The 18,926-nt window shown below is 32.9% G+C and overlaps 1 protein-coding gene across 2 annotated transcripts; it reads left to right on the top strand.

Annotated features, from left to right (window-relative positions):
• Nucleotides 1-15,835: 15,835 nt before the first annotated feature.
• On the top strand, nt 15,836-18,063 carry LOC144567529 (uncharacterized). 2 transcript variants are annotated; one of them, XM_078317691.1, is made up of 5 exons: nt 15,836-16,010; nt 16,418-16,550; nt 16,698-16,785; nt 17,119-17,229; nt 17,608-18,063. In XM_078317691.1, exons 1-5 carry the CDS (start codon nt 15,971-15,973, stop codon nt 17,806-17,808), a joined length of 573 nt encoding a protein of 190 aa, XP_078173817.1. In that variant the 5' UTR covers nt 15,836-15,970; the 3' UTR covers nt 17,809-18,063. The 2 variants fall into 2 exon arrangements, with proteins under 2 accessions (XP_078173817.1, XP_078173818.1); XM_078317692.1 differs by having other exon boundaries at nt 15,857-16,010; nt 17,611-18,009.
• The last annotated feature ends 863 nt before the right edge of the window (nt 18,064-18,926 follow it).

Raw genomic sequence — 18,926 nt, 5'->3', positions numbered from 1 at the left:
TCTTTAATCTTCGCTTCTGATCATGAACGCTGTCACACCCCGAGACAACCCGCCACGTAATGATACGTAAGGCGTGTGCACATCACATACATTATCAATAATAAATACTTATGCAATATGTAAAAGTCAAACGAAGTCTTTTAACACCACAAGTAGTTCAAACACACCACATAAATTCAACATGAGATCAAGACAAACATGGTAAATAAACCGATAATTGCCATGTCAGTCAATGTAATCACTTCTAAAGAGAGAATTTAAAGTTTAACTAAAGAAATTAAAAAGATACTTGAGCAGTTAGCTCATTGCCTTCCTGATCCGCATCCCTCCTATTCGTTCTCCTCGCCGGCTTCATCATTTCCTGGAACCCACATAAGTGGAAACAGGTGAGAGATCGAACAGTCTCTCAGTACGGGATTTAGTTCCAGTCCCGGAATTTGTCAAATTTACTTATTATTACAAATAGAATATAATTATTATATCCTCACATGTCATGCAATATTTAAAACACACACACACACATACACTTCTTTAATTATCTTTCAAGTTTTCCATTAATCCATTTATTTGCCAATCCAGTGGGAAATCCATCCAACACCGGAAGACCGCCACTCCGCTGGGAAATCCATCCAACAACGGAAGACTTCTCACTAGACGGGGAATCCACCCTACGCTAGATATTGGCTATCTCACTAGACGGGGAATCCACCCTACGCTAGGTCTTGACCCGTGACGGGAAATCCATCCAACGCCACGTTGACGAGGGGTCTAGTCGAACCTAGACCCAATGTATACATTCCAACATGCATTCAACACATGTTGGCCCCTTTCCTTTAACATATCTGTTACCTTTTACGTTCGTCACTTAACACTACATGATATCATGCTCAACACACCCTACTTACGAGTCTCATGATCGATATGAAATAGTCCTATTGTAATTCTAAACAAGCCAAAGGGATCGTTCGACTCAACATGCACAATTCCAAACAATTGAATAAATAATATGCATACAAAACGGTAAGTACAATTTGACAAGGTCCAGGAAACCCGTACCTGTTGTCGTGTAGCAGTTCACTGTTGTCTTTACATCTTTTCCTACTTCGACACTCGGATCTAGATCTAGGCCACGAAACATGATTTCTAATTAATATTTATATACACTTCTCATTGAACAAAATTATATCTATAAGATAATAACTAGGCTGTTTTATAATGAAAATGACTTCAGGGTCATCAGCTAATAATCCCGGGATCTTTGGTGAAATTTTACTATTTAATGTAAATAACATAATTAGAATCAATTTCTGAATATATACATAGTATGATGTATATGCTTGTATATACTGGAGACATATAAACAAATAAATTAGTTTCAAGTTAGGAAGGTTAATTGTAAGTTAAATTCAAAATGTTAATATTAATGATAATTAATGTGAATTGTATAATCGAAATATTAATTTAGTGATGAGATGGAAGAAGAATATATTATATAAAATACATATAATTAAATTAGTATAATGCTTTGATAAAATATACATGTGTGTACAAGGAAATTAGTAATGTTTTAGAAGACATCATTTATATATAGATTGTACGGAAAAATCTTCTTACTCTCATCAATTCTGAAAGAGTAAATGCAGATCACAAAATATGATTATCTAGAAATGTAACATAATTGCACTACTAACTTAATACATATATTTGATATTGTTTATTTAAGGTTTAAATTCATATATGAAACTTTAAAAGATATGTAAAATAAATTATCTAATGTTTTATAAAAATAATAACGCCTGTCATAATTTAATTATGAGCATATGTTAATTTAATAATACTTGCTTCAAGAGATAAGAGATTAAGTATTAATATAATCAAAATTAGATACTAAACTGATGAAATCATAAGACTGATTTTTCAGATTTTATTATTATCGAAAATAATTTATAATGCAAATGAAAATAATTACAGAACCAAAAATTATTTTACTCAATATAGATCTACTTATCGATTCGCTTCATAAATCTATCATACTCTATTTATAAAAATTAACCTATTCTAATTCATATCATATTCTAATCAATTTAACAAATAACGTAGTCTGAGTACCTTAAATGCAGGGTTTTCAATCAAAGAGACAGATTACATCGGTTTGCTAACGGGTGCGATTAATTTGGATGTCTTCTTTGATCGATGGCTGTGAAGAAGAGAGGAGAGAGAGATGTGGCATGGAATTGAACAGGTTAACTAATATCCAATTGTACATGATGGGCGAGAGCGGCAGGGAAATAAAAGGGAAAGCGGTTAAGAGAAATCAGAGAGGGAAAGGTTTGTAGTGTTAAATGATGAAAGGTTGATCGGGATTTATATATATAGGGGCTGGGGGTTAGATCAAGGGTTGTGTAATTTAAACATTAAAAGGGTGCTCAATCAACAGCCTGATGCGGAATTAGGGTTTAATCATATATATATATATATATATATAGCGAATAGTTCATAACTTGGATCAGAGAGTCGGTTATTTTGGGAAGTTATATATTTGAATTTAGAGTCGCAACTTTTTGGCAGAATGCAACTCCTGGGCGATATCTAATTGGATTATATAACTTCTTGATCGGTTTTTATTTTAAAGTTGACATATATTTATGTTGTACCTTAATTTAGTATTTTCAATTACGTGGTGTTACATAGTTATTTATATTTTTAAAATGAAATTTTCAATTAGATCACACGTACGTAAAATTATATAATGTTACAAACGCAACGCGAATTCCTTTTCCATTTCGCGTTTGAGAAATCGCTTGGCCATTCCAATCACAGGGTTATTCGGCCGATCTTTTTTAAGGGTGCTTTTTTAGCTCCACTATTTTCAAATCTTGGTGATCTAAAGGGAAAATTTATAAAATAACCTTCTTTGAAAAAAGTTCAAACAAAATACCATCATCTAAATATGTTTAACAAAATGCCCTTGTAGGACCTACATATACACCCTTATTTACTCTCTTTTCTCTTCCTTCCATTTACTCCCAACAATTTCAGTATTTACTCGTCAAAATTTGGTTTGTGTGATAAGATACTATATAATTAAATTGTTAGAGCATATTCATGCCCACATATAATTGATACAAGTTCTAATTTTGTGACTACATTAAAATGCTCTTTGAATCTATTATTATTTTTTATTTATGTTCACATGTGATAAAATAATAATTCTTATCTAGGTAAGTATTTAACTAGAAAAAAACCAAAAAAATAAAATTTGAGTAAGGATAGAATAAAAAGAAAGGATCATGAACTCTAGCTCATAACCGAAATAGCATTTTCATTTGTGTACAAGTTATAAAAAACTTTGATACAAACAAACATATTTAATTTTGAGATTCTAAGTAAGATAAAATTAACGTATAATTAATATTGAATGTTGGTCAAATACTATAAATTATTTCTCACATATATAAAAAGGTAACAATAACCTGTTTGATACATAGCACCGTATCATATTATCCATTTTTTTGTGCAGTTCAAAACGCTCGTAGGCCGATTACATGATAACATATCAGGGAATTACATCAAAATTTGTTTTCATCCTTGAAAAGAGTGAGTGAAAATTATGTTGCTTTTCACTTACACATATAAAAGAGTGATAGAAATATAATATGGAGGGATAAGAGATATATAGCAGTATGTTGATTGATAGAAGAATCAAATTGAATTTATTTCAATTCTTTATCACAGTGTTCTCAATACAAAGAGTTGTTTAGAGACTAATGTTCGCTTACAAAAGTATGCTACAAAGTTTCAGGTACAGCTAGCTGTACCAGTTTAAACCTTGAATCTACTCTCGTCTAAGATTGCAAGTGCACAATCCTATCCGTATAGTATAATAAGGTATCGATCCTCAGGGACGGTATAATTCGACTCTAAATTCTTACTAATCTGAGTTAGGTACTAGAAGTGTGAAAAGTTGGGTTTGGTTTGTTTATATTTCCTAATTTCGAGTGACAATTCAATTAACAGTAAATGAAGCAATTAAAGGTTTTGGTTTTGAACAATGATAAAAGGCGCTCCCAGGGTTTCAGGTTTCATCCCAAACTTTGCCCTCTCTGGACCTATCATCCGACTCGCATCATCTCTGATGCGACCCGTTTGATGCGACTCGCATCATTTCTGATGAGGGTCGCATGGTCCTCGAGCAGAGCTGACATGTGTTCGTATCTAAGTTGATTTCTTGTGCGAGGCTTCAACCTGTAACTCTCACCTACTGGTATCTGACCTAAATTGATTGTCTGGTTTGCTAGAAGTATCCACAACCTTTCGATAATGGAAAGTTCACCTCTCGGCTACTATTGATCTTAGATCTACTTCAAATACTCAATCACAATTGCAAGAAACATCAAGGTCAAATTACTAGAAGAGATGCTATAGACATCTAACAGTAGACAATCAAGAATCAATCAAGCAATCAAAATCAAGCAATCAATGAATACTCAAACAAAGAATCACACAAGTTCAAACTTAGATCAAAACAACATGCAACTCAAAGACAAAGTTTAGAGACTACATCCTAACCCTAGGAACTAAAGATCTACTCAAGCATGGTGAAAGAAAGCATAAAAAAGAGGGAGAATAGGCAGATCATGATGAAGCTCGAAGATCCAAGGTGGATTGGAGAGGATCTTGCAATCTTCTCTTCTCTTCTTCTTCAAGCAAGCTCCAATCTCTTTCTTCTCTCTTGATCTCTGCTCTCTAAGTGATCTGGAATGTAAAGGGGGAAAAAGCTCTCGAAATTCTGGCATAGGACCTGCTTATATAGGCAACGGATCTGACTTGGGGCTTATCGGGTTGAATTTGAATTAGGCGGCAACACGTGATGCGACTCGCATCATCTGGTCTTCAAGTGAGGAGTGAGGGTCGCATCGCAGGTCGCTTTGGGCTTTGATGCGACCCGCTTCTTGGGTGATGTGACTCGCATCAGATCTTCCTGAAGTCTGCCATTTGCCTGATTTTGCCCGATTTCGCCTGATTCCTGCAAAGTAAGAACCAAAACATAGCAGTACCACATTCTATGGATATTCAATGTAAAAGGCACTATTTGTCGGTTCAAAACATAGATTTTTGTATGGAAACAAGTCGAAATAATAGGTCTAATAAGGTGATATCAACTAATATATACAAGATTGTAACTAACCAAAGAGTTTGTTAAGCACACTTTTGCACCACTTTGACTTCAGTCAACTACTGAGTCTAAACTGTTTATCAACGTGGAAAGATAATACATCAGAGCTTAACAAATTAAAACAAGAGAAAGGCCTTTTGTATATCTTCATTCTATTATTAAGCACGTTAGGTGTTCGATCCGCCAACGGCTACGATTGAAAAATAGAATTTTAGATTTAATCTCAACTCTCCAATGACATAATCTGTCTTTTTTTTAATTAAACACATATTTTTTACGTGTATAAGTTTAAATTTAGTTAGATATTTACTCACTACATGAACTACCACACACACTGCACACAATATCTTGTTAGAATAAAATTTGAAGAGACTCCAGGTTTTAGAAATTTTGCTCTTCTTTCCTTATTTCTCTTCTTCAGATCTCTATGATGCAATTATTCAATCTTTCCAAACATTTCTTGCTATATTTTCAAAAATAAATATGGAAATTATCTCTGAATTTGTGAAAAATCAAGAATATAATATAAATCGTATAATGTTTTGTGGAGACAATCAAGAAAATAAATATGGAAATTATCTGATCTTGTCATACTTGAAAGATCACCTCACGGCCATATATGATATTTTTCAACTTGTGAAGGAAATCAATAATATAATCTAAATATTTGTCGTAAATTCCCCACATCGTTTATTTTCAACCAACTTATTAACATTAAATCTTATAATATAATATAAATATCTGATCTTTCCGACTGTTGTAAGTTTGTAAACTCAAGCAACCTTCTTGTAATTTTTAGTTCCTTTAAATTTAATGACATGATCCAAGTTGTTTCTCATTAAATAGAGATTTAACGGGCAACCAACTCAATACAGTCAATTTCATTTGGTCTCATAAAAAAGTCACAAGATAGTTCACTTACTTTAAGGTATCTTTTAATTTTTAAGACTCAATAACCAACTTTTATTCTACATCTTTTGTTTGAAATAATTTCATTTAGTAGCAGATGATACAAAACTTTGTTCTTACGTGACCTCATGCAATCTATTCAAAAAGAAGAGCAACAGTTCTAAAATATACATTGTTATTGCAATTCCAATTGTTGTGATGGCGATCTTAATGGCAGTAGGCATTTTCATTATTTACAGACTTAAAAGATGGCCATGATACAACTAAAATATAATCATGCCCATCCTTACGATATAAGGTTATGGGTCTAATTTATTTACTTAAAAAATCATATTTCGAGCCAGTTTGTGTAAATGTAATTATCATATATTAGGAATCAGAGAGCTCTACTTTTTATATTTTGTTTGTTCAATTTCAAAAATGTTGGACTACATCGAAGAGCATCACACTGACAATGATACTTGAAGAACTTTTTGTTAGTGTAATAATCTAGAAGTCAATAATACGATAATTGATTATATATAAAGCTTTGTTCATGAATTGGATGATTAATATCATTCTGTTTCCTTGAGTATTATTGCATTTATGGATCATTTTGAGTTCATGACTGAAATTGTGAAACTCCATAATATAGATGATATATACTCTTAAAAGGTCACTGACCAAGGTAATTAGCAGGAACACTAATTACCGCTGTAAGGTTAGTATGTGGATTAAATGATGGTCAAGTTTTACAGACCATAGACAAGGAGTTGTCATTTTAATCACATAGATATATGTTCCAGGAACATGATATCTGACAGACCCCGAATGAAACATTATACATAATTGTGTTCGTGTCATTAATGTTTTCATTCAGTGTTAAGTTCTAAAGTATGAGGTATTCATCTTTCCTACTAAGAAATGTATATGTGTGATTGTTATCAAACGCTGTCGGTAAAATGCAGTTATAACGATAGCTCTTCGGTATACATGACTTAGCTGAGGTAGTGATGGTTTACCAAAAGTACTATTGTCCCTCGTATCTCTATACGAGCTATAGCATCACTGGGCCCCTTGATAGAATAAGATTATCAGCGCGCGGTATGATTACAAGAGTAATCATATTTGATAATCTGCTCAAGATCAAGAAAAGATTAAGTTTACAAGGATGACACACACCTACCTTGAAACTAATCTGATAGCTATTAGACATAAGAATAGACATAAGTAAATTGTTTACTAGATCGTGATATTGTACTGTACAACATCATCTGTGTAATTGGATGGTCATGATGTGTTGCTAGACGCCGCTCATGATTATAGAAGTTAAAACAGTTTTAACTCTATTTACCAACATAACACAGATCCTATTGGGTCACACCATATAGGAGTTAATCGGAGAATCTTATTGTGATTGATTATAAATTGGTTATGATCAATAGTAAGATGGTTATAATTAATTATACGTGTTATAATTAAATTATAAATGTTATGTAAAAATAACAAGCAAAAACATTGATTAATTTATAAACGTGTGTGATGATACCTCGCATATTTAGCCTATATTTGACTTGATTTCGTACCAAATTCACGTTCTAAATTGTCAAAATCATGTGCATTTCATTGATATATCCTTAGAATTTGGTACTGCTGAGAGTTTGTTTGTTTTCTGCAGGATTGGAGCAAAATACACGAAGAAACGGCGTTTTTGGACTCCCTGGTACGACCCTTACCAGGCTTGGTACGGCCCTTACCAGGCTTGGTACGGCCTACCCTTACCAGGCTTGGTACGGCCCTTACCAGATTTGGTACGGCCCTTACCAGACTTGGTACGGCCCTTACCAGACTTGGTACGGCCCTTACCAGACTTAGCCGATCCAGCATCTTTCCCATCTTGTACAGCCTGGCCGTACCACCTTGGTACGGGCCGTACATAGATGCCGCCTGACAGAATTCAAATCTTGGCAGAGGCTATTTAAAGCGAAGGATCTCTCCATTTTCGAGGATTCCATTCCATTCCAGATTGAGAGCTCAGAGAAAGAGAGAAAGAGAGCAAAGGAGCAAGGAGAGAAGAAGAAGGAAGAGGAAGAGGCGAGAATCGACGGATCAACCTCTTCTCAACTCCCGATCTTCGATCTAGTTCTATCATGCCTCTCTTTATCTCTTTATTTGTATTTCTGGACAGATCTATGACTTGTGAGTAGTTGATCATTGTTTCTAGGGTTTGATGATGGATTTTCTTGATTTGTTTTGCTTTTCTTAATTTGGATCTTGTATGAACTCTTTTGATTGAATTGATTATGTATTTGCTTGTCTTGATTGCTTTGTCTTTCTGTGATTGCATATGGTGTGCCTATAGTGGTAGATCAACCCTAACAAGGTCATGTGACCATTGCCTTCTCTCAACCAAACCAATCCCTTTAGGTAGACTTGTTCGAATTGAAGCCGAAAGGTTGAATTCTCCTCTAATTGACAGATTAGAGGATACCTGAGATCTCCAATCAATCAACTAGAGGATCTGGACCAAAACACGAGAGTTGAGGTTTAGAAACCCTAGAAGGTGAAGAATTGACTCCAAAACCTAGATCTTGAACCAACAAATGAGAGTTGAGGTTTAGGAACCTTAGGTATGGTCAATTGAACATTTCTCAAGAGTTTTATACGAGGTACCAGCAAGAAATGCATCAACTCGAACTTGTAAACTCTGTTCTGGTACATCAGTACGGGTCTTACAAGAGTGGTGCGACCTACCCGTACCAAGCCCCACACGGCTTGGTCGGACCAGGTTGGTGCGGCCTAGCCGTACCAACTTGGTAAGACCCGTACCACTAGAGGCAAATCAGAGATGAAGTCTGAAACCCTTGAAACATCTTTTATCCTAAATCAAAACACAGTTTATACTTTTCCTTGCACAGTTACTATTCTATTGCATTGTTTGATTGTTTGAATTGATCCTTTAGGAAGATTAAATACCAAAACTCCTTCTTTCTCACTTCTAGTCTTTAGTTGAGATAAGTAAATATCTAGATAAAGGAACCGTCCCTGTGGATCGATACCCGATTATACTCCTCGATAGGGTTGTGCACTTGCAACCCTAATCGGAAGGTGTAACCGCGGTTTTAAAAGGTACGCTCCCAAGCGTACCGAAACTTGCGTTGCGCTTTCATGCGAACATGTGACACGTTGTATAAAAGTTAACCGGTTAATTTATAAATGTGCAGGACACGTTGTATAAATTACCGAAGCAACAACCGCAAGAAATAAAATATAAATATATATATAATTATTCAGAATAATTATACGAATATTATTTGTATTCGGGCCGAGGGCATTCGGGTCTTTTCAGATTCGTCCTTATCTGCATGACACGTCATCGATCCTATCCAGATGACACGTCATCAATCCTATCCACATGACATGCCATCCTTATCCATTCAATGACATATATTGTAAATAGGCATATGTTGAGGGGTATTTCGGTCTTTTGCGAACCTCCTCAAAAGCCTATAAATAGAGAGGGGTGCATGTAGAGAGAAAAACGACTAATTCACACGTATCATTTCGTGCATAATCGAATCGGTATTTTCTCTCTTTCTCGGTTTCTCTCCCAAATAGTGTTTCGGTTGAGAAAAGAAAGTTATACGTAGTTGACGTATAATCTTGGGAGTTGTTGTGAAGTATATTTACGGGATCGATGAATAGTGTTTTATCAAATTTCGCGGTATGTCAGTTTTGCATATTGATGAAACTGAGCAACCGAAAATTCGTGTTTACGGGTTTTCGTCTTTTTCCCAATGAATAGTGTTTTTGCATAATTCCGCGGTTTACGATATTTCTGGCAGAAGAAATAAACCGCTCTCCGGTTAGTCCTGGTGGATAACCGATAGAGGTATCAGACGTGTGATACTCCGAGTCGATTCCTTTCTTAGTGAGGCTCTACTCGCTCGGTCTGCATTCCAACTGTGATTTGGAAACAAGATATAAATATGCTATATTAATCTATTTAATTGGTAAGTAGATTAAAGTTTTAGAAATCAATCATGGAGTAGATCTGTAAAAAGGATTAAATTGGGTTTTGATGCCAAAGGAATACTGAAGGTGGACCGCCTTGGAAAGTTTCCTGACATACCCCGTTTAATCCTGAGCTTAAGTTGGCTGTAGAAATTTTTGTTCTACGGTCATTCCGCAGCTTAAGCCTAAACGGGTTTTGGTTGCAGCACCGTAAACCCCAACACTTTTGTCATGTTATATTTGATATGTTTGTTGTACATCAAATGATTTTATTTGTGTTTTCTTGGTGTAGATAGTAAGAAAAATTACATTTTTGTGATATCATCAATTGAAGTAAATATTTTTTTGCCACCATCTTTGTTGAATGAAGAAATAAAATAATTATTAGTTCATATTTAGCTTCGAATTTAATATATATTTTCATTTGTGTTGTAAATAATTCTAAAACAATAAATAATTGTGTATGCATTGACATGAAAGGAAGGTTGTTGAATTATAGAATCATGTGTTGTTTTTTCTTTTACTATTATTTATTATTTGTCTCTTTGTTTAATATTAACATTAAATCTTATAATATGTCCCGTTGCAACGCACGGGCACGATACTAGTTGTTACATAACATAATGATTTAAGTCGTATAAACTCCATTATTTGTTTGCTTGAATGCTAAAAGTCGTAAAACGTCTTACCGTTCTGGTATATTTATATTAATAGAACTGTATAAGGGATCCAGTGTGAACAAATGAGGGTGTAATGATGTATAGTTGGGAGTAGATGGGAGGAAAAGAAAAGAGAGTAAATGAGAGTGTGCATGTGGGTCCCACAAGGGCATTTCGTCAATAAATTTTAAATGAGGGCATTTTGTTTGAACTTTTTTCGAAGAATGTTACTTTATAAATGTTCCCTAATCCAAACATACTTTAGCAAATTGGGTTAGCTCAAGAATAGCTCTATTATACTAATTAATAAAAATGATGAGTTAGTAAGAATAGAGCTAGTGAAGTTAGTGATATTAATAAAATATTTGATTCTTTTCAAGTAGAGTTAGTTTAAATATTAAATTAGTATTAGATATAATATAATATTAGATTAGAATAGTGTTACATTAAAAATATCAGTTTAAATGTTAAATATAATATAATATTAATTTAAAATATAGATTAGTATTAAATAAATATAATATTGAATTAGATTAATATTAAATAAAATGTTAGATTAAATATTATATTGTAGTCATTTAAATATTAAATATAATATAATATTGGTTTAAATATTAAATGTAATATAATATTAGTTTAAATATTAAATATAATATAATATTAATTTAAATATTAAATAAGTATTAAATAACTACAATATCTACAATATCAATATCAAATTAGATTAGTATAACAGATAATATAATATTAATTTAAATCTTTAATATAATATTAGTGTAAATGTTAAGTGTTGAATGTAATATAATATTAGTATTAAATAAATATAATATCTAATTAGATTACTTTTAACATTTGATTAAAATTAAAAAAAATATTAGATTAAATATAAAATAATTTTATTTTAAATATTAAATCTAATATAATATTAATTTAAATATTAAATGTAATATAGTATTACTTTAAATATTATATTATTAAATAAAATATTAATAATTAGCATTAAATAAATATAACGTCAGATTAAATTAGATTAGTATTAAATAAATATTAATTAGTATTAGAAAATATTAGATTCAACGTAATATAATATTGGTTTAAATATCATATTATTTTAATCATTATTTTATTTATTTCCTCCATCGCTATTCCAAACATATAACCCAAGTGACATTTTTACTAATCCGAATAGTCCAAAGTTAGTGCTATTTTCAAACCACTTGGGTTAGCACTGTTCTCAATCACTAACCCAAAAATTGGTATTTTTGCACAAATCCTTGCACGATCCAAACGTACCCTAAGGGAGTACATGGCTATTTGTGCTTCATTTATACTCTTTTATCTCTTAAATTTATTAACCTTAATACTAAATGAATAGTTGATTGCAAGCGCACAACCTATCAATGTAGTATTTGAGGTGTCGAACCACATGGAGTATGGTTAAAAACTAATTTTCGATTTTATGAAATAATTTCAGAAAATAGAAGAAAGTAAAGTAGAATGGGGGGGGGGGGGGGGGGGGGGGGTTATTATAACAATCCTAAGTTTGGGTTCAATATCCGGAAGAGAGGAGTTTTAAACAAATAAAAGTAATAAAGGAAACTAAAGAGAAAAAAGAAAGTTTTGGTTGCTTTCAAGTTTTGTATTAATTTGATTTATCCATTTAAAAGGTTTGAATGTCACTTATTTTTGGATGGAATTGTACATAGGATCATCATACTTAGATAATTAGTAGTTCAGTAACTATCATATTTTATTTTATATGTAGTCTAGAGCCAATGATTTCATCAATCAGTTCAAGAAGCAACTTAAGATTTAAAGTTTAAATCCAATTTTGAATTACAAGGAGATGCTTAATCATGGTCGATGCCAGAACTGATGTATAGGCTGAGTGAATGATTTATAGTTTGTATACATTACATGCTTGTATTTGAATTCATGTATTAAATTTTACAGTGTACAATTTTAAGTAATAAGTAGCATCTAGATTTACAGTGTTCAAAGAAGGTTTACAGAATTCAAAATAATTGGAAGTAGTATCTAGATGTAGAATAGAAAAAATTATAACTTTTTTTACCGGTTTACATGATTCAATGAAATTATCTACCGAGTCATGTGATAAGGTTTATAGAATTCAAAATAAATATAATTTGAATTTTTTTTACCGGTTTACAGTATTCAACGAAACTGTTTATAGAGTTATGTGATAAGGTAGAATTCAAAAGAATTGAAAGTAGCATCTAGATGCAAATTTAAAAAAGAAAAAGTTTGAAAAAAATTGAAACTTTTTTTACCGGTTTACAGTATTAAATGAAATTGTCTACAGAGTTTTGTGATCAGGTTTACATAATTCAGAACAATTGAAAGTAGCATCTAGATGCAAATTTTAAAAAATGAAATTTTGAATTTTTTTTTTACCGTTTACATGACTCAACGAAACTATCTACAGAACTATGTAATAAGGTTTACATAATTTAAAATAATTGAAAGTAGCACCTAGAAGGATATTTGAAAAAAAAAATTAATTTTGAAAAAAAAGTTTTTTTTTTTTTTACATATATCTATTTACAGAATTTTAAAGTGGTATTGGTTAGTAATTAGTTTTGAAAAACTGTTAGAGATCTTCTAGATGTGGTCCTGATCAAAGGTCTAAAAGTGGTCCTAATCAAAACATTAAAGTTGTTAAAGCGGAGGTTAAAGTGGTAGTTACAGTGGAAGTTATTGGGGACCACACAGAAATGAGAAGTTTTCTATTAACAGGATTCGTTGAATTTGGTTTACATGATTTAGTATTGAAGTTTACCGAATTCGCTACATTAGTTTACAGGATTTTTGAAAATATCCGGAAATTTTTGAGGGATTAGAGTTGGGGAACTATTAGATGCTTCCTATTATAATTCGTGCAAATATGGACATAATATTTTGTCACTGCCAAAGTCTGGACTTTTTGTTTCGTCACAGACGGATGACCGATGCACTTCATTCCGATAATTCGATTTAGTTATTTTAAAAAAATATTAGAAAATTAGCGCTACTGTTTTTCTATGAATAAAATTACGATGTTTGAATTTTCTTTTATTAATCTGGAAACAACACAATGAGAAGATCTTTTAAGGAAAAACATGAGCACCAGGCTCGTTAGCAAAGAAGAGTATCCAAGGAGCGGTGCTATGGAAAAATAACTGCCAACAGAGCACTCGATGGAGCTAAATCTGAGTAGAGTTTGTTGTTTATAATCCAATGGATTTAATTTAGGAGTCTAATAATTGTACCTCAAACAAAATTCTCGAGCGTGTCCCCCAAGTAGTTTAACAGAAAAAACTTTTCCAATGTTATCTAACTTCCATTTTCAGCGCTAATATCCAAACATTTAAAGCTCTATTTATAACATTTTACAATGCTACTCGCAAGCATTTAAACCTCTATCTGCAAGCATTAAAATTCTAAATCTGTATAGTTTTAACTCCTAACTACTTTTATTTTCAAGCAAAAAACATAAAGATTCATTTCCCCACTGTTTTTTTTAATTTTTTCTTTGATCATTCTCATCCATTTTCTCGACGATCCATGATGAATTTTGTGAATCTAAAAATATGAACGTTTTTTATCCGATTTTCTCTTTCAAATGAGATTCATGAAGAATAACTTTCGAGTTATATTTGTGTCGTAATTTCTTTTACCACTTTAAATCTTTGTGACTTTCAGTTTTTTTTTTTTTTTGCTTCAAAATAATTTAAACCTCTGTTCACAAGCATATAAACCTTATGTGCAACTATATAAATTTCATTAATAACACTTTAAATCTCTAGAATAAAACATATAAACCTCATGTACAAAGAATTAAAACCTCGACAATAATATTTAAAAGCATATAAACCTCAACAATAACACTCCATTTACAAAGCTCATTTACAAAGCATATAAACCTCATGTACAAAGCCTTGAAAATTTTAATGGTTGTAGAGTGTAGACTGAGAGTTAAAAACTTGAAAATTTAAAGTGCTCATGAGTTTTACTTTAAAAAAAACAAATGACTTTAAAATTACTCAAAATTATTTCTTCATGGATCTTATTTGAAAGATAAAATCGAATAGAAAACGTTCATTTTTTAGATTCGTAAAATTCATCACGGATCATCGGAAAAATAAATTATAATGATCATAGAAAAAATAAAAAAGAGTGGGTGAAATGAATATTTCCGTTTTTGGCTTAAAGACAAAAGTAGTTATGAGTTAAAACTATGCAGATTTAGAATTTTAATACTTTCAGACAGATGTTTACATGCTTACGTGTTGCATTATAAAATGTTATAAACATAGTTTTAAATATTTTGATATTAGTGCTGAAAATGAAAGTTAGACAACATTGAAAGTTTTTTCTATTAAATTACTTGAGGGATGTGCTCAAGTATGACGGCTCGGGGTACCAGAATATTTCTCTTTAATTTAACTTTTGTACAAGCTTGACATCCTCCACTCAGTTCTTAAAAAATATAAAGTCTTTACTATAACACTTACTCTTTTAAGCAGACAAATAAAGTTTAATTATTTCAAATTGGATTAAATAAATCCATTAATTTAAAACCAATGATCCAAATTAAATAGTTTGATCTTATTTTTTTCATTTTTGAAAAAGTAACAAATACGGACTCCTTTTCTAAAGATAGGGCGGTAATACAGTTGATTAGAAGAAAAGATCCTAAGTTGTGGTTATCCAACAACCGAGATTTCAAACTCCACTCACGAATTCGCAACTTCTGAAAAGCTTTTAAAAAATACAATTTAATTGATGTTCATGTATCACTCACTACGCGCTATGCCATAAACTTCGGACTCACGAAAAATGTTTACTAGACATAGCTGGGCCCTACGATTAATCGAATCTTAGTCCGATCAGACAGTTCTGATATGATGATGATGGTGTAGTTGTTGTTATTTCGAAGCCCCCTGTCGATGAGCTTCGGCATTCGGGGCTGAAATGGCTCGCTCAATGGTTTTAGTCGGACTTGGAATTGTACCCGGCCCATTTCTTTTAGGCTTACAATTTAATTCGATAATGAACTAACAGAAAAGCCCATTAATGGATAAAGCAAGCTATCCACTTTTCTTCGGTTTCATCGCCGTTCACTTGCCCAATTTTGTGTTCCACTCAAGAGTTCTGTACTGTAGTCTTCTCTTTCTTGCGAACTCGCACTCTCTCTCTCTCTCTCTCTCTCTCTCTCTCCTCACTGGTTCCAATGGCGATCGCTACCTCTTCAGCTACTATCGCTCTCACTGGTTCGTGCTTATATTCCACACCTTTACAAAACTTATTTTATGATTTTACCTAGATCCTGAGTTGATGCCCTGTTGATTTTTTTTTATGCGTTTTACATTTGGGATCTGTCTATATCCTCTACTGGCTCTCGATCGACGTCGTTCCCAATATATTTCGTATCTCGCTTGATGTGATTCGAGAGGTCTCCAGGAGATTTAGTTGATAGAAACCACTATTGGAATTTTTTTTATTATGCTGTTATCCTAAAAGCAATAAGATATCTTACCTTACCTATCTAATTATTTTTACTGAAATTTTGATTTCAATGTCCCGGATAATACCTTCTTTCATTTAAAACCCATTACGAAGACAGTTCGTCATTTAAAATTTCAGTTTGTCACCGGGTCCTTTTGCTGTATCATGCTAGGTGGAGTAATGTCCAACAAAAGCAATGTTAATTTGGCCGGTAAAGCCTCCAGTGCTTATCTACCTGGGTTGCATATTAACCAGAAATCATATCAAATCAAAGGACGCCGCAATCTTTCCGTCTGTGCCAGGAGGTAAAATAAATTGGTCTCATTCTCAATCAGCGAAATTTCATTTAACAAGGGAGTGTGATTATATGAGATATTTTGGGGTTCTGGAGAGGTATATAAGATATTTGATATCTATTTGACCATAAGCTGTTAATGAAATAAACTATGCAGAGACAGTTCGGGAGGAGGACAGTTCCTTACTGGCTTTGTTCTAGGTGGTGCTATCTTTGGTGCCCTGGCTTATTACTATGCTCCTCAGGTACTAAATCAACCTTTTACACAGTGATTTAATGGCTCTTTGAACCAACTGTCACTTAGTTTGGGCTTACTTAAATCGCTTCTTGACTTGCAATTAGCATGGTTGTATGCCCTTGCCAATTACTTTACAGTCAATTGGGCCACTGTTTACGATCTTTTACTTAATTCTAGTCAGAGTTTATGTTTAGGGCTTAGAGAACCCCAGTTTATTCATTAGGATGCGAGTACGCATGTGATTAAATGCTTCTGGCCTTCTGCCTAATATTTTTTTCAAATAAATTGCCACTGTTGTGTATTACATAAACATTTTTTTTTTTTTTCCAATTGCTTTTAGATCCGTCGAGTAGTAGAGCATGAGAATGAGCATGGGTTCAAAATACCAAAGATTGAAAATTCCTCCAGTGATGTCTACTTCTATTATGATGATGAGGACGAGGGTCTTGAGGTTTGTTTATTTTCTTATTATTATATTTCTGTTTCTTGTTCCAGCTAAGAGGTGTTGTACACTTGGAGGTTATGCCTAAACCTAAACCCCAAAGCCCAAAACCCAAAACCCAAACCACCTACATTGGTCATGTTCCTATGCATTTAGTGATTTCCTTGCGGGCCTGTAGGATGGAACAGTTTCAAAGTAAAATTCTGAAGCCCTTGGGCTTATCCAAGCCTATCTGGTCTTATAAAAATGATACTTTCTGGTGCATGTTGAAACCCAAAACTAGGAATTGTTTTGTAAAATTATTAAAATGATGATAAAAATATCAAATTTTAGTTGCAGTCTTGTATCCTTTTATTCATTCATTATATTTCTTTTCAACAAAAACAGAAGACGAGGGATATGCTGAATTCAAAGATAAAGCAGCTCAATACTGCGATAGACAACGTGTCAACCCGTTTGAAGGAGAATGTTGCAGCTCGTTTCAAGAGTGTAACCAACAAGACTCCTCCTCACCCTGGCCCTACCCCTCCCCCTGGCCCTCCCCCTAAAGGCCTAATAGATGAGGATGATTTGGGGTATGGTTTTTAGTTCTATTCCGTTTCTAAGTGTCCCTTTCCGCTAGGCAATCCTCTTTTTCTCTGTTTTCAGGGACTTACCCTTTCTTTTCCCTTTTCAACAAGCACTGTATTTGTTTCAATCAAAAAAAAAAACAAGCACTGTATTTGCAAAATTGAGTTGTAGTTTTCTATTTCAAGTTTCAAGTGTGCTGGAGTTCAGTTATCTTAAGAACATGGTGGTGTCTATTTCTCTTCTTTTTCTGACTCTGTTAATTTTTTAAACTGCTGTCTGGATGTACATTGATACTCCTTTTTTAAGGTACTATACTCAGAAATCATACTGTCCAATTTTCATTGGTTGTATCATGTAGACAGGTTGCACTCAGAAATGGCACAATTTTATGGCATGTTGCTCTGTCAGGCAATACAGATGGCCATTGCACCGTGCAAATCTAGGGGTGAAAACGGAGCAGATAATGTCCAATCCGTATTTGATCCGTACTAAAAAATTAGATATGGATATACGGTATCTGAATATCTGTGCATATACGGATATGGATTTAAATTTTATATTATGAAAAAAAATTATGTTATTCACCGTTATAATTAGATAAATATCCGATATATATCCATCTAATATTTGATCCGTATCTGACTATATCTGAAAAATAAAAACAGATATGGTTTTATCACTATTTAATCCGTATTCACCCCTAACTTCTTTCTTTCTTTATTTATTAGATGAGAAAGAATTTATCCTTATCTTTAGTTATATCAGTTCACCATATATTTTGTGCCATTTCTGAGTGCAAGCTACATGATACAACCAATTGCTTGTATCCTTTTTCTTGAAAGGTAGCTTATGAAATATCAATCATTGGCTGAATCCACATCTCTCTTTTTTTTTTTCCTCTTGTATCACCACCGTCACTATAACTGCTGCTACTGGTTTTACTGTCATGACCGTCTCACTAGTATGATTACTATTATCATTTCTCGGCAACATACTAGAAGGATTTTCCCAAGAGTATTTCCCTGACTAATACTGAGCTTGTAGCCTTGTAGTGCTACATATTTCTAAGCTTAATTTATGAAAAAACGAGTTAGAGAGACATAATTAAGGGAACAAAATGAAACTGAAAGCTGTTC

Source organism: Carex rostrata, chromosome 16 (genome assembly GCF_964058835.1).
Source record: "Carex rostrata chromosome 16, lpCarRost1.2, whole genome shotgun sequence".
Lineage (NCBI taxonomy): Eukaryota > Viridiplantae > Streptophyta > Magnoliopsida > Poales > Cyperaceae > Carex > Carex rostrata.
This window is presented reverse-complemented; position numbering and strand designations above follow the sequence as displayed.